Source organism: Leucoraja erinacea, chromosome 21 (genome assembly GCF_028641065.1).
Source record: "Leucoraja erinacea ecotype New England chromosome 21, Leri_hhj_1, whole genome shotgun sequence".
NCBI classification, from domain to species: Eukaryota; Metazoa; Chordata; class Chondrichthyes; order Rajiformes; family Rajidae; genus Leucoraja; species Leucoraja erinaceus.
Genome location: NC_073397.1, coordinates 2,128,994 through 2,143,915, shown reverse-complemented (window position 1 = coordinate 2,143,915; position 14,922 = coordinate 2,128,994). Strand labels below are relative to the sequence as shown.

The 14,922-nt window shown below is 46.9% G+C and overlaps 1 protein-coding gene across 1 annotated transcript in view; it reads right to left on the bottom strand.

The window, feature by feature from the left end:
* Nucleotides 1-1,383, bottom strand: part of fer1l4 (fer-1 like family member 4) — a 118,680-nt gene extending 117,297 nt beyond the window's left edge. Inside the window, exon 1 of the mRNA XM_055652728.1 lies at nt 662-1,383. Within this exon, the coding sequence (XP_055508703.1) occupies nt 662-740 (79 nt within the window). The 5' untranslated portion in view covers nt 741-1,383. The remainder of the gene's footprint in view (nt 1-661) is intronic.
* Between the last annotated feature and the right edge of the window lie 13,539 nt (nt 1,384-14,922).

Genomic DNA, 14,922 nt, shown 5'->3' with positions numbered 1-14,922 from the left:
CAAATTGCAGATTAAAATGTATCATATTATGGTCACAACCTCCGAGCGGTTCCTTTACCTTGAGTTTCCTTATTAAATCTGGTTTATTAGACAACACTAAATCCAGAAATGCCTTCTCTCTGGTAGGCTCCAGTACAAGCTGCTCTACGAATCCATCTAGGAGGCACTCCACAAACTCCCTTTCCTGAACCAATCTGATTTTCCCAGTCTACCTGCATACTGAAATCTCCCATTTGTTACATGCCAATTTTAACTCCTGCTGCAACTTGCACCCCTGTATCCAGGCTAATGTTTGGGGGCCTGTAGATAACTCCCATTAGTGTCTTCTTGCCTTTACAATTCCTCAATTCTATCCACAGCTATTCTACATGTCACCCCTGGCAAGGGACTGAATTTCATCCCTCACCAACAGAGCTCTGGGAAGAACAACATCCCCCCACCCCCCGCCCCCCTCCTCTCACCAATGGTCTGTGGGAATTAAAGGGCAAACATGCGAATATTGCAGATAGCTGTGGGAGTCCCATCTAATCCCATCGCCCCCTCCCAGAGCCTGGTCCCGCCGGTTCCCAGAGCCCGGTGCTGGGTCCCATCCCCAGCCCCACGTCTCACTGGCGGGACTGTGCACAGATGATAAAGCGGGTCGCGCTTGGAAGACCCTTACCTCGGAAGGTGACCACGATGAGTCTGTCATATTTGCCGCTGAGTTTGGACACCTTCTTCAGAAAAAGTGTGAGCGACATGGCGAGCCTCCAGCGGCGGGCAGCCGCAGTGTTTCACTCAGCTTGTGTCAGCAGCAGCAGGTCAACTCCAGCACCTGCTCGCATCCTCCAGTCCTTGCCCCCAGTCCCGGGACGCTGCAACCTGCCTCTCCTCTCCTCTCCTCTCCTCTCCTCTGCTGGGCTGGCTCGCAACAATAACTTGCTCAATCGGATTCTTTGTAAACCAGTCAAGCACCACACCCTTGCAGGCAGCACCTTGACCAAAGTTGTGGACGTAAGTGCCTTTCCCTCTCGGATTTGTCGTGAATAAGTTATTTAAATGTTAACCTCATTCCTTCCCACACGTCGCCTTTGGCCAGAAATTCCCCGTTTCGCTAACTTTGTAAACGCGCCTCTATTGTGAGACTGTTCCCCGCGGGAACTGCTTCCTCATTCCGTAACATGCTGCCGAGGTGGCCCTGCCCACAGCCCCGCCGCCGCCTCTTGTTCCACTCGCTCAACTATTCAGCGGTTCACCGAGGAACGCCGGCCACTTGCCAGCGCCGCAAGGTGCAGTGTCGCATGCCTTTAGCCCACAGTATCTATTACCATCCTTATTTGTGGCATGTCGGAAACAGCAGCCTCACGACAACATACAGGCACTGCAACTTTATACAACTCTGACTGGGGCCACCTTGGAGCTTCCCCCCGGCGTTCAGCCTGCTATGCTTACATAATCTGTTGTGCTACTGCAAGTAGCCTGGGACATGGGGTGGGAGATTGCAACCTTCACGTGGTCCGCCCTGTTTCGACGGATGCAATCAACCTGGCGCGCACAAACAAATAATAACAAGTTGTCCAACAACTTTAGGCTGTGCACGCCACACGCAAGAAGAATAAGAACCTGGGACATATGATAATAAAACTCTCTTGACTCATGTAGTCTTGTGTGCAGTCTGGTCGCCCCATTACAGGAAGGATGTGGAGGCTTTGAAGAGGGTGCAGAATGATGTTTACCAGGATGCTGCCGGGATTAGACGGTATTGGCTGTAAAGAGAGGTTGAGCTGATTTGGATTGTTTTCTTTAGAATGTCAGAGGTTGAGGGGAGAGCTCGTAGAGTTATGGTTATTATATTAGTAAATGCATTTCGTTGTCTCTGTACTGTACACTGACAATGACAATTAAAATTGAATCTGAATCTGTTTTGGTGTGATTTGAAGGATACAATTAGCCAGAAAAAGCAGCCTACCAGAGGACTGGGAGAAATTCACAGTCCAGCAGAGGAGGACAAAGGGCTTAATTAGGAAAGGGAAAATTGATTATGAAAGAAAACTGGCAGGGAACATAAAAACTGACTGCAATTTTTTTTATAGATATGTGAAGAGAAAAAGATTAGTTAAAACAAATGTAGGTCCCTTGCAGTCAGAAACAGATGAATTGATCATGGGGAACAAGGACATGGCATACCAATTGAATAACTACTTTGGTTCTGTCTTCACTAAGGAAGACATAAATAATCTGCCGGAAATAGCAGACCGGGGATCAAATGAGATGGAGGAACTGAGTGAAATCCAGGTTAGCCGGGAAGTGGTGTTGGGTAAATTGAATGGATTAAAGGCCGATAAATCCCCAGGGCCAGATAGGCTGCATCCCAGAGTACTTAAGGAAGTAGCCCCAGAAATAGTGGATGCATTAGTAATAATTTTTCAAAACTCTTTAGATTCTGGAGTAGTTCCTGAGGATTGGAGGGTAGCTAATGTAACCCCACTTTTTAAAAAGGGAGGGAGAGAGAAAACGGGGAATTACAGACCAGTTAGTCTAACGTCGGTAGTGGGGAAAATGCTAGACTCAGTTATTAAAGATGGGATAGCAGCACATTTGGAAAGTGGTGAAATCATTGGACAAAGTCAGCATGGATTTATGAAAGGTAAATCATGTCTGACGAATCTTATAGAATTTTTCGAGGATGTAACTAGTAGAGTGGATAAGGGAGAACCAGTGGATGTGTTATATCTGGACTTTCAGAAGGCTTTCGACAAGGTCCCACATAAGAGATTAGTATGCAAACCTAAAGCACACGGTATTGGGGGTTCAGGTTTGATGTGGATAGAGAACTGGCTGGCAGACAGGAAGCAAAGAGTAGGAGTTAACGGGTCCTTTTCAGAATAGCAGGCAGTGACTAGCAAAGATTATAGAGGAGCAAGATAGACCACTCCTCGAAAAACGCGTAGTATCACGTGTGTGATCGTCGACGCCATTTTTTGAGGCATTTTATTGGGCTTCCCCCACACTGTCATGGCGTCCTTATCTAAATTTCATCTCACTGCTCTGCTATCAATTATTCTAATCGTAAATCTAAACGACCCGACCTGTCATTCTTTAGGTTCCCCAATAAAAAAGAAAGGTGAGAAAATATGTTTATTATTTTCAGTCGATATTCTGTGTTATATTCTGTTCTCCCCTCAACGGCCATTGGGAAACTGGGTTTGTCGGTACATTAGAAAGTTATTATTAGACTTATTTTTAATAGATCTTTACTTACCATAATAATAAAGACAATTTTAACACTTGGTTTTGTTCTTGTAAGGGATTGGTCTCCACAATATGGCCCGCGGACACATCAGGTCCAGTGACCAGGAGATTTTTCGAGCTCAGATTCAAGTCCGAGAATGGGCGGCTGTTACCCATTATATCCCTTGAATTGTCAAGACATCACAAGCAAAGATTACAAGCCCGCCGTGAAGAAGGGTGCAATCAAATATTATACAACTCTGCCCTATCATCTTTGGGTGCAATGGTGGGCCGGGGGGTTCGGTGGCCGCAATCAAAGATACTAGAGGAGCTCTGCTCTATAATCTTTGGTCGGAATGGGACGGCTGCGCGTTATAATGTGCTATCGTTCCACTCTCCCTCTCCCCCTTCTCCCTGTCCCCCTTTTCCCCTTCTCCCTGTCCCCTTCTCCCTCTCCCCCCTTCTCCCTCTCTTCTCTCGATCTCTCTCTCCCCTCCTCTCGATCTCTCGCTCCCCTCTCTTCTCTTGATCTCTCTCTCTCTCTCTCTCTCTCCCTCTCTCTTCTCTCGATCTCCCTCCCTTCCCTCTCTCCCTCCCTTCCATCTCTCCCTCCCTTACCTCTTCGTGAGAGTTGGCAGCTCTGCTATGCCTTGGGTCCAAAAGAGGATAGAAAGAAAATACTTAATGGTCTTTGTAAGAAGATTTTAATAAGCCCTTCTACATTTAAGGTAAATTGACTTATTAGAGGCAAAAAGCATCTTCAATATACAGGTCTCTCCACACAACTGAAAACAATTGCATTTAAGTGATATATCATCCATTGTTCAGGCATGTAGCACTAGGTTACAATAAACTTCCTACATATTCCAGGAATGCATCTCATAAAAATGGGAGAGGCTTAAATGCATTGTAAAATCATAAATCCATGTTGACTTGGACTAATCCTTTTACTGCTATCCAAATGCCCCATTATTACATCTTTAATAATTGACTCCAGCATCTTTCACACCACCAAAGTCAGGCTAACTGGTCTGTAATTCCCCGTTTTCTCTCTCACTCCTTTCTTGAAAAGTGGGATAGCATTAGCTATCCTCCAATCCACAGGAACTGATCGTAAATCTATTGATCGTTGGAAAATGATCATATGTATAAATATATATGTATGTGTATATATGAATGTATGTGTATATGTGCATGTATATGTATATGTGTGTATATATGTATGTATATATATGTTTATATGTGTGTATGTATGCATATAAATGTATCCATATGTATGCGTGTATTTGTATGTGTGCATATGTATGTGTATACGTATGTATGTATGTGTATATATGTATGTGTGTATATATGTATGTGTATATATATGTGTGTATAAATATATATATATATGCATATATATATTATTATATATTATATATATAATTGCCTTTATGGTTTATGTATATCATCTTACAAGACAAATAAATTAATAGTGTTTATTTAAATCAAAGTTGCTTCTGATCCATGAGAATAAACTTAATTATCTCTAACTTGCCTCTCACACACAGACACACATTCATATAAATATATAAAATATGTATACGTTAAATTTAATTTTGTGCAGTGTGTGTTAAAGCAATACAAGGGAAACTGCACAATACAATGCAAGGGAAACTACGCAAAGGAGGGGGCTGTTCCCGCTACAAGATACTCGAGGATCTTTGCTTTGGATCAAAGATATAGCGGAGCTCTATAATCTTTGCTTTGGATCTCAGCGGGTGGCATACCGGAAGTCGCGTGTCGCATTAAAAAATGGCGGCCGTGACGTTCCGTCACGTACTACACGTCAGTCCATTGGATTTCGGAGGAGTGGTCTATCTTGCTCCTCTAGGATCTTTGGTGACTAGTGGGGTACCGCAAGGCTCAGTGCTGGGACCCCAGCTATTTACAATATATATTAATGATCTGGATGAAGGAATTGAATGCAACATCTCCAAGTTTGCGGATGACACGAAGCTGGGGGGCAGTGTTAGCTATGAGGAGGATGCTAGGAGGCTGCAAGGTGACTTGGATAGGTTGGGTGAGTGGGCAAATGCATGGCAGATGCAGTATAATGTGGATAAATGTGAGGTTATCCAATTTGGTGGCAAAAACAGGAAAGTAGACTATTATCTGAATGGTGGCCGATTAGGAAAAGGGGAGATGCAACGAGACCTGGGTGTCATGGTACATCAGTCATTGAAAGTAGGCATGCAGGTGCAGCAGGCAGTGAAGAAAGCGAATGGTATGTTAGCATTCATAGCAAAAGGATTTGAGTATAAGAGCAGGGAGGTTCTACTGCAGTTGTACAGGGTCTTGGTGAGACCACACCTGGAGTATTGAGTACAGTTTTGGTCTCCTAATCCAAGGAAAGACATTATTGCCATAAAGGGAGTGCAGAGAAGGTTCACCAGACTGATTCCTGGGATGGCAGGAGTTTCATATGAGGAAAGACTGGATAGACTCGGCATGTACTCGCTAGAATTTAGAAGATTCAGGGGGGATCTTATAGAAACTTACAAAATTCTTAAGGGGTTGGACGGGCTAGATGCAGGAAGATTGTTCCTGATGTTGGGGAAGTCCAGAACAAGGGGTCACAGTTTAAGGATAAGGGGGAAGTCTTTTAGGACCGAGATGAGAAAAACATTTTTCACACAGAGAGTGGTGAATCTGTGGAATTCTCTGCCACAGAAGCCCAACACCCGGACTTCCATCTATTCTATCCACGTACTGAAATTTGGAACTGTAATGTGTATTGTAACTGTAATTTTTAATATATTTTTTTTAAATTAATATTTAATATAATCTTTAAACATCTGCCTAAGAATACTACCTATTCATCCTTCACCATTTTGCCTTTATAGATATGTATATAGCGCCACAATTGTGCACCTATCCCCCCACCCTCCCTCCCCCTTTTGTTTTGTGTTTTGTTTTCTGTTTCTTGTTTTTTTGTACTAAATTATATGTATGCACTGAGTATGAGCTGCTCGTGGGGGTCCCTCTACGCAGAGATTCTCCCCCTGGTTCCTGTTGTCATAGGTCACCCCATCAAAATCTTGTGAGATGTTAGGCCCGTGTTTCTATTTTTCTAATTTCCCAGGGCATACATCACTATGGGCACAGTGTCTGGCCACAACAACCTAGTTTGCTGGCATACTTTGCCCAAAGTATGGCTTTTATTTCCTCAATTACTCTTTCTACGATCTCTGAGGACTGTGGATGATATGGTATGTGTAATTTCCACTGGAACCCAAGAGCCTTCGACAAGTTCTGAACTAATTTACTGGTGAACTGAGTTCCTCTGTCACTGTTTATTGGAATGGAATGGAATGCTATTTATTGTCATTCAAACAACTAGGTCTGAACAAAATTTCATTTACTACAGTTTTTTACATTACAAAAAAACCCAAGACCCACATTTAACACAGTTTACATAAACATCCATCACAGTGGATCTCCTCCTCACTGTGATGGAAGGCAAAGTCTTATCTCTTCCTTTTGTTCTTCTCTCGTGGTCGTGCAGTCCAACTGCAGCGTCGAGGCGACTGGGGCTCCGATGTTAAAGCCCCCGGTGGGCGATGGTAAGTCCTGTGGCCGTTTAAGCCGCGCCGGGCGATGTTAGGCCCCGGCTCCGTGTCCTTTGAACCCTGCGATTCCAGTGGGAGATGTTGCCGTTGCGGAGCTTGGAAAAGCGGTCTCCCACCCGGGACCTGCGAGCTGTCTACCGGGCTTGTGGCCGGAGCCTCCGAAGCTCCAAAGTCGGGTCGCAGATGTGCGCCATCACAGCTCTTCCCACTCCGAAGACGGCCAGCTCCGCAATATCAGATCCGCAGTGCTCTGGAGCCCCCAGGTTGGTCCCGGCCAGAGGCCGCCGCCGGCTCCTCGATGTTAGGCCCAACTACATCCGAGGCCCGACAGGGAAAAAGTCGGGTCCCCGCACAGGAAAGAGATTAAACTGTTTCCCCCACAGCCCCCCCCTCCCCCCACATATACACAGCTAAAAAAAACAAAAAAACTAGCTCAAGACATACATTTAACAAGACAAAATTTAAAAAAAAGACAGACGACTGTAGTTGAGCCGCTGCCGTTAGGCACCGCCACACCACTTATTCCCATGGGTATCACAAATCTAGGTATTATTCATTTCATTAAAATATTGACTACCATCCTTGCATCATCCCTCCTAGCGGGGCGTGCTTCCACCCTTCTGGAGAACATATTAGAATTAGAATAGAATTAGATTCCTTTATTGTCATTCAGACCTTTCATTCTGAACGAAATTATGTTGTCTGCAGTCATACACAGAACCAATAAAAACAAAACATACAATAAACACAAATTAAACATCCACCACAGTGAGTTCACCAAGCACATCCTCACTGTGATGGAGGCAAAGTCTTAGTCTCCGTCTCTTCCCTCCTTGTTCTCCCTCTGCGCTGAGGCGATCGATCCAGGCCGGAGATGCCGCCCTCCAGTCCAGCGGACCTCCGTGGTGATGTCGCCGCCCCAGCCCTGGGTCCCGCAGTCTCCGCTCCGGGCAGCCACCCCAGCTCCAGGCAACCCCCCCAGCTCCAGGCCACTCCCCAGCCCCGGGTCCCGCAGTCTCAGCTCCGAGCCCCGCTGCATCAGCTCCAGGCCGCCGCCGAAAGCCAGAACGCCGCACCAGCAAGTCGGGCCACCGCTGCCTCAGCCCTGAAGACGGCCAGCCTCTCCTTGGTGAGTCCTGGCTGGCTCTGCCTCCGGAGCCTCGGGGTCAGTCGCAGGCTGGAGGCCGCCAGCTCCGCCATTAGGCCTCAGCGCAGACGGAGGCAGAGAAGGGGGATACAACACGAAAAAGTCGCATTCCCCGAAGGAAGAGACAGAGAACATGTTTTTCCCCCCCCCCCCCCCCCCCCCCCCCAACCCCCAACAAACAAACAAACTAACCAAAAACAAAACAAAAAAAAAAAAACTGAAAAAAGTAAAGGCAGACGGACTGCAGGCGAGCCGCAGCTGTTAACAGTGCCGCCAGTTCCGGACTTATCAACTGTGACCAGAATGTACTTAAAACCCTTTGCTGCTGGCAGATGTACAAAATCAATTTGCAAATTCTCAAAAGGCATTTCAGGTTGTGGTTAGTGATCAAGTTTTGCAGGCGTCTTCCCTCTATTATTTTGTTGACACACCAGACATGTTCTTGCAACCTTATCAATTACTGTATGACTGATATACCTGGTACATACCATTGCTGGGACAATGCGTGTGCCATCCCCCCTTTTCCCATGTGAGCCTGTCCATGGGCTAGGCGAGACAGGGCCAAAAATAGGCTCCTGGGGCAAACTACCCGACCATCAGGGTGGACCCAGACAATGGGGTCCTGATAACACCCTGGATGTTATGAAGTGATGCTAGGCTCTGGGCATCCTGTAACGGGGCTATTTCAATGCAACTCAGGAGCTTTCTTTGTGCTGCATACATATCCTGTTCTTCTAGCAGCTGTGAAATGCTGTGTAGCTGCTGAATTCAATAATAACATCCCGGCATGAGGAACAGTCACTGCACACGGGTGATCAAGAACGATGTGGATTGATTTTTCTACCATTGTAGCCGTCGTCGCTACAGCTCGCAAGCAGGCTGGCGTCCATTTACTACAGCTGGTAAAGCCGCTGAATAATAGGCTACTGGTCTTTTCCCCCCTCCATGCTCCTGAGCCAGGACCCCAGTCGCAAACCCCTTTGATTCATTTACATAGAGTTGAAAGGGCTTTTTATAACTTGGCAATCCCAGAGCCGGAGCAGTAACCATAGCGTTTTTTAGATTTCTAAATGCTTAGTGCCTTTCTGCAGTCCATTCAACTCTGGAGGGCTCAGTCTGCAAGCTGGCTGAACGCAATACTGCATCTGTTCCCTGTAACGCAATACTGCATCTAGTTCCCTGTAGTCATCGATCCATTGTCTGCAGTAACCCACCATGCCTAAGAAAGAGAGAATGTCCTTCTTCGTTTTCGGGACCGGGACGTTCTCTATTGCTTTTATTCTGTCTCTTCCAAGTCTCCTTCTGCCTTCCTGCAGCTGGAATTCCAGATACTGCACTCTAGGCTGACAGAACTCTCATTTTTTCATGGATATTTTATGCCCTCTTTCTGCCACATTTAATTGCCTTCTTTGCAATCAGGACCTGTCACAGAGGCTACCAAAAGGTCATCGACACAATGAATCAAAGTACACCTCTCTGATAATTCCCGCTTCCTGTAAGGACTCCATCCCCTACTCCCAATTCCTCCGTCTACACCGTATCTGCTCCCAGGATGAGGTGTTCCACACCAGGAATAGACTTCTGACCGACATCCACTATAAACCCACTGACTCCCAGGGCTATCTCACCTACACTTCTTCTCACCCTGCTTCCTGTAAGGACTCCATCCCCTACTCCCAATTCCTCCGTCTACACCGTATCTGCTCCCAGGATGAGGTGTTCTACACCAGGGCATCGGAAATGTCCTCATTCTTCAGGGAATGGGGGTTCCCCACTCCTACTATAGATGAGGCTCTCACCAGGGTCTCTTCTATACCCCGTGACTCTGCTCTCACTCCCCATCCCCCCACTCGCAACAAGGGCAGAGTCCCCCTAGTCATCACCTTTCACCCCACTAGCCGTCACATACAACAAATAGTCCTCCATCATTTTCGCCACCTCCAACGTGACCGCTCCTTCTGTAACTCCTTGGTCAATTCTTCCCTTCCCTCCCGCACCACCCCCTCCCCGGGCACTTTCCCTTGCAACCGCAAGAGGTGCTACACCTGTCACTTTACCTCCCCCCCTCGACTCCATTCAAGGACCCAAGCAGTCGTTCCAGGTGCGCCAGAGGTTCATCTGCATCACCTCCAACCTCATCTATTGCATCCGCTGCTCTAGATGTCAGCTGATCTACATCGGTGAGACCAAGCGTAGGCTTGGCGATCGTTTCGCCCAACACCTCCGCTCGGTCCGCATTAACCAACCTGATCTCCCGGTGGTTCAACACTTCAACTCCCCCTCCCATTCCAAATCCGACCTTTCTGTCCTGGGCATCCTCCATGGCCAGTATGAGCACCACCGGAAATTGGAGGAGCAGCACCTCACATTCCGCTTGGGCAGTATTCACCCTAGCGGCATGAACATGGACTTCCCCAATTTCCGGTAGTCTTTGCTGTCTTCTCCCCTTCTCAGTTCTCCCTCAGCCCTCTGGCTCCTCCTCTTCCTCTCTTCTCCCTGCCTCCCCTCCACCTACATCAGTCTGAAGAAGGGTTTCAACCCGAAACGTTGCCTATTTCCTTCGCTCCATAAATGCTGCTGCACCCGCTGAGTTTCTCCAGCACTTTTGTCTATCTCTGATAATTGATATTCCTCTAGATCATTTTTCACTGCTGCTGCATATACGGCTGGGCATTCAGTATACCCCTGGGGCAGCCTAGTCCAGGTGTATTGTTGATCCTTGTTGGTAAAAGCAAACAGGAACTGGCTGTCTTCATGCTGGGGTATGGAGAAAAAGGCTGAACATTGGTCAATTACTTTAAAGGAGTCGGCTTCCGTCAGTATAGATGACTGAATAATATTGGTGTCAGGTACTAAAGGAGCAATAGGGATCACTATTTTGTTAATAGCTCTCAGATCTTGGACAAAACGCCATTCATTACATCTTCCCACATTCAGGATAAGAGTATTCCTTGTTGTAATAAAGATATGATGACTACAGCTATCTCTTCTTCAGCCTCCGAAGTCAGTCGACACTGCTTTAAACATGGCAAGGCAGCACCCTTTTTTAAAGTCACTTTATGTTCAGGGACTGATCGCACTCGCCCCATATGATTCTTATTCTTTACCCATAGATCAGAGGGTACTTGGACCAGAGCCATTGGTAACTTGACCGATCCTCAGTAGGCGCCTGTTGCTTTTCAAAAATAGTGTCCCATTCCTTTCTGACCCATGTGATCTTTCCTTCTGTGTCATTAAAGAAGTCAATCTGGATCTCTCCTTTTGCTATTGGCAACTTTAAAACAAGAACTGACTGTTTGTCCTCCAGCCTTTTTATCATCTCTCCTATTGCCTACGCTGTTGCTGGAGGTCTAGTAACTATGTTCAGGTGTGACTCAGAAGTGTCTCCCATCTCAAATCGATCCCTTTGATTTAGAGAGAGGATTATTCCCAATCCCGGGACCCCAAAAAATAAATAAGACTCACTGTTAATTGTTCGAGTTTATTCAACCGGGGGGAGACTCTATCCTGGTACCCGGGATTAGGGAGCTGCGTACATAATGCAATGCAATGTGTTCTTGGCTGGTTTCAACAAGATACTGTAAATACTGGCCTTTTGAATCCTGCACTCTTTGCAGAGCACAATGGATTTGATTAACCAATTGACTGTATGGATTGCTACTCAATTGCCAACAATATAGGATGGACATCTTTTGCCCTTGTTCTTCCTCCTTAATTAAGTTTAACAATTGATGTGTCTGCATTTGAGGGAGTTCCATAAACATACCGTCTGTTGTACAGTGTAAGACAGCTCCCAGTTTGCACAGAGCCAGTCTTCCCAGTAACAGGAGTGAAGCTGTTCTAGAGTTGATAAAAATATCTGTAAGGGGCTGGACATCCTCCCTGTTGGGCATTCCCTTGCTGTAGCTGTGGGGAACATTTGCAATCTCAAGCCCAATGTCCTTTCCCACCACATCTCCAGTATGTACCTCTATGTTGTTTTCTTTTAATTGCCATTGTTTGCCCCTGAATCGACCTCATTCCCCCTCTGCCTCCCTCTACAACTTCGAGGCTCCGGAGGCAGAGCACCGTCAGGACTCGCTCTCTTCCCATACATTACTGGCCCCAGCCCGAGGCTGAAGACAGCGCAGTACTCACGTTTGGGACGGTGGGTTTCTTCGCTCTCTATCTTGGGGCAAACAGTCCCGGGACCCTTTCCATGTTTTGCACAACAGTGAGCGCTGTGGTGGATCACATTTTCACGACTGCTATTTTGCCATTCTAGATTAACCAATTCAAAAAGTTCAGCTTGTCGGGCAGAATTTTTTTTACTAAAGTTTGAACAGCTTGGGATACTCCGGCATATTCACTTCAACTATCACTAATAACACCACTGCAAATATTAATTGTGCTCCCATCTCACCAAACCATTTGATCGATTAGTTAGATTACCACAAAAAATTACCGGACATTGGTCATCTCCGTCTTTTATTATCACATCTACTGGCGATCCCGGAACAATAGAATCTCCTACCTTTTCGCCAGTGTCCTTTGGTCTTTTTTATCACCTTTGCACTGTTCTTTCTTATCTGCATCTTTCCCTCCTGGACCACCTGCATGTACCCAGGACTCGCTTTATCCGTAGGATCAGATTTCACCGATTTCCTCCCATATTCTTTTCACAAGTTTGTGAAACAAAAGTTACGTTTCCACAGGAAAAACACTATGTCTGTATACATGTAAATAGATTTATTTATTGAAATCATATTCTATGTCGCTCTTCCAGGGAGATGCTAACTGCATTTTGTTGTCTCTGTGCTGTACACTGACAATGACAATGACAATGACAATTAAAGTTGAATCTGAATCTGAATCTAAAAGGGACTACACCCTGTCACGGACGCCCTGGGAGATTTCTGGGACTGCTGGGCACCACGGGAGGGGGGTGGGGGGGGATGGAGTGTATCCTGAATAAGGATCGTATCATAGTTATTTGAACATTTAGTGTCTTGGACAATTTGGTGAGTTTGTATTATGGGTGGGTGTGTTAGCATGGTTTGGTTTTGTAATTGAATACATTATTTTTGAAACAAAAAAACACAAAAAAGCAGTGCGGCGCTCGGAGGTCCGTGTATCAGAGCTCTTGTCGAAATCACAATTTTGATGTTTTAAATATCTTTGGGATGTCAGAGGGGGTACAGCCATACTTAGAAACACCTGGGGTATCGCCGGAAAACTGCAGACATTTATTTGAAGTTTCTGTGTGTTTTGGGCTGGGTGCGGTGTTATCTCCACACTGCGTAGCTCCCACTACTGCGGCTGGCAGTCTGCTAAGAAACTGTGGTGCACCAAAAAGGGGGGAAACAAAGTTTTCTGGACTTTACGGAACAACCCCTCCTTCCGGCCTCGTCGTTACTGACCGGGCCAGTCTGGCTTTATATGGTGTGGGAGGGATTCTGCACTGTCTCGACTTTCTGCGGCCTTGGATTCTGGAGTTGATGGAGCCTCCTTTCTCTCGGAAAGACCAGCGGAGATAAGGGGATTCCAACAACAGACAGCAGAAATCCCTTTCGTTGCTTCAGGAGCAGCGAAGACCAGCTGGGGTTATCGGCGAGAGTTTGCAGCCTCCCAAGGTACGCCGGAGAGACGAGATAGCTGAGCTGAAGAGCTGCTGACGCAGCAGATTTTGGGAGCTGCCATTTTCATCGTCCGAAGCAACTCCACTCACCTCCATCCCTCGAACTGTTCCAAGTTTTGTGTGAGGACACTGGCTTTGTGACATTTGTACTGTCTTTTATCTGTTTCTGTTTTTTGCTAATTGTAGTGTCCGATACCCTGCCGGGGTCAGTGTCCTGGGGGACCAGAGCCTTCTATGAGCTATTCCCAGGTGGCTGCTTCATCTGGTCCTCCTGGGGCCGGTTCCCCATGACGAACAATCCCTTTGAATATAGAATCAGGCGCTACGTGCCCCCCCAAATGAACCTGGAGGTTGCAGTGGTCGTGGCGGCCAAGCCCGCAGGCGTCCTGTACGTGGGCAAAATGTTCAGGAAGGCCGTGTTCTGAGGGCCCTGATCAAACTGGAGTCAAGATGTGAGTAGGTGTAAAGCGCACACTTCACTTGAGGGAGCGCAGCGTAGGTTTACACGGTTAATTCCCGGGATGGCGGGACTGTCATATGCTGAGAGAATGGCACAGACGGGCTTGTACACTCTGGAGTTTAGAAGGATGAGAGGAGATCTCATTGAAACCTATAAGATTGTTAAGGGCTTGGACACACTAGAGGCAGGAAATTGTTGGGGGAGTCCAGAACCAGGGGCCACAGTTCAAGAATAAGGAGTAAGTCATTTAGAACGGAGATGAGGAAAAACTTTTTCTCACAGAGAGTGGTAAGTCTGTGGAATTCTCTGCCTCAGAGGGCAGTGGAGGCAGGTTCTCTGGATTCTTTCAAGAGAGAGGGCTCTTAAAAATAGCGGAGTCAGGGTATATGGGGAGAAGGCAGGAACGGGGTACTGATTGGGGATGATCAGCCATGATCACATTGAATGCAGGGCTCGAAATTCACGGTTGCCCGGGTGCCAATGACCACTCAAACTGCCGCCGGGCAACCTAAACGGTGAGTCATTTTGCCCGGATTGGCAACTTGGTTTATACAGAAGATAGGCACAAAAAAACTGAAGTAACTCCGCGGGTCCGGCAGCATCTCTGGAGAAAAGGAACGTGACGTTTTTTGTCGGCGACGGTTGTGGGAATGATGCTAAGTGTGGCGTGATGGAGGGTCGGTGCTAAAGACGGGCAGCAGTGGCAATGGCTCCATCTCCTCCTCCCGCACCTCGCCCGCCCGGTGTGTTAGCAGCAGCTGCTGCCACTCTGCCAACGGCGCTTTCAAAACAGACCCTTGGAGGAGGGAGGCGGAAGTAGAGTAGGGGTAGGGAGGGGGGTGATTGGAGGAGGGAGACGAACCAAAACACTCTCGGC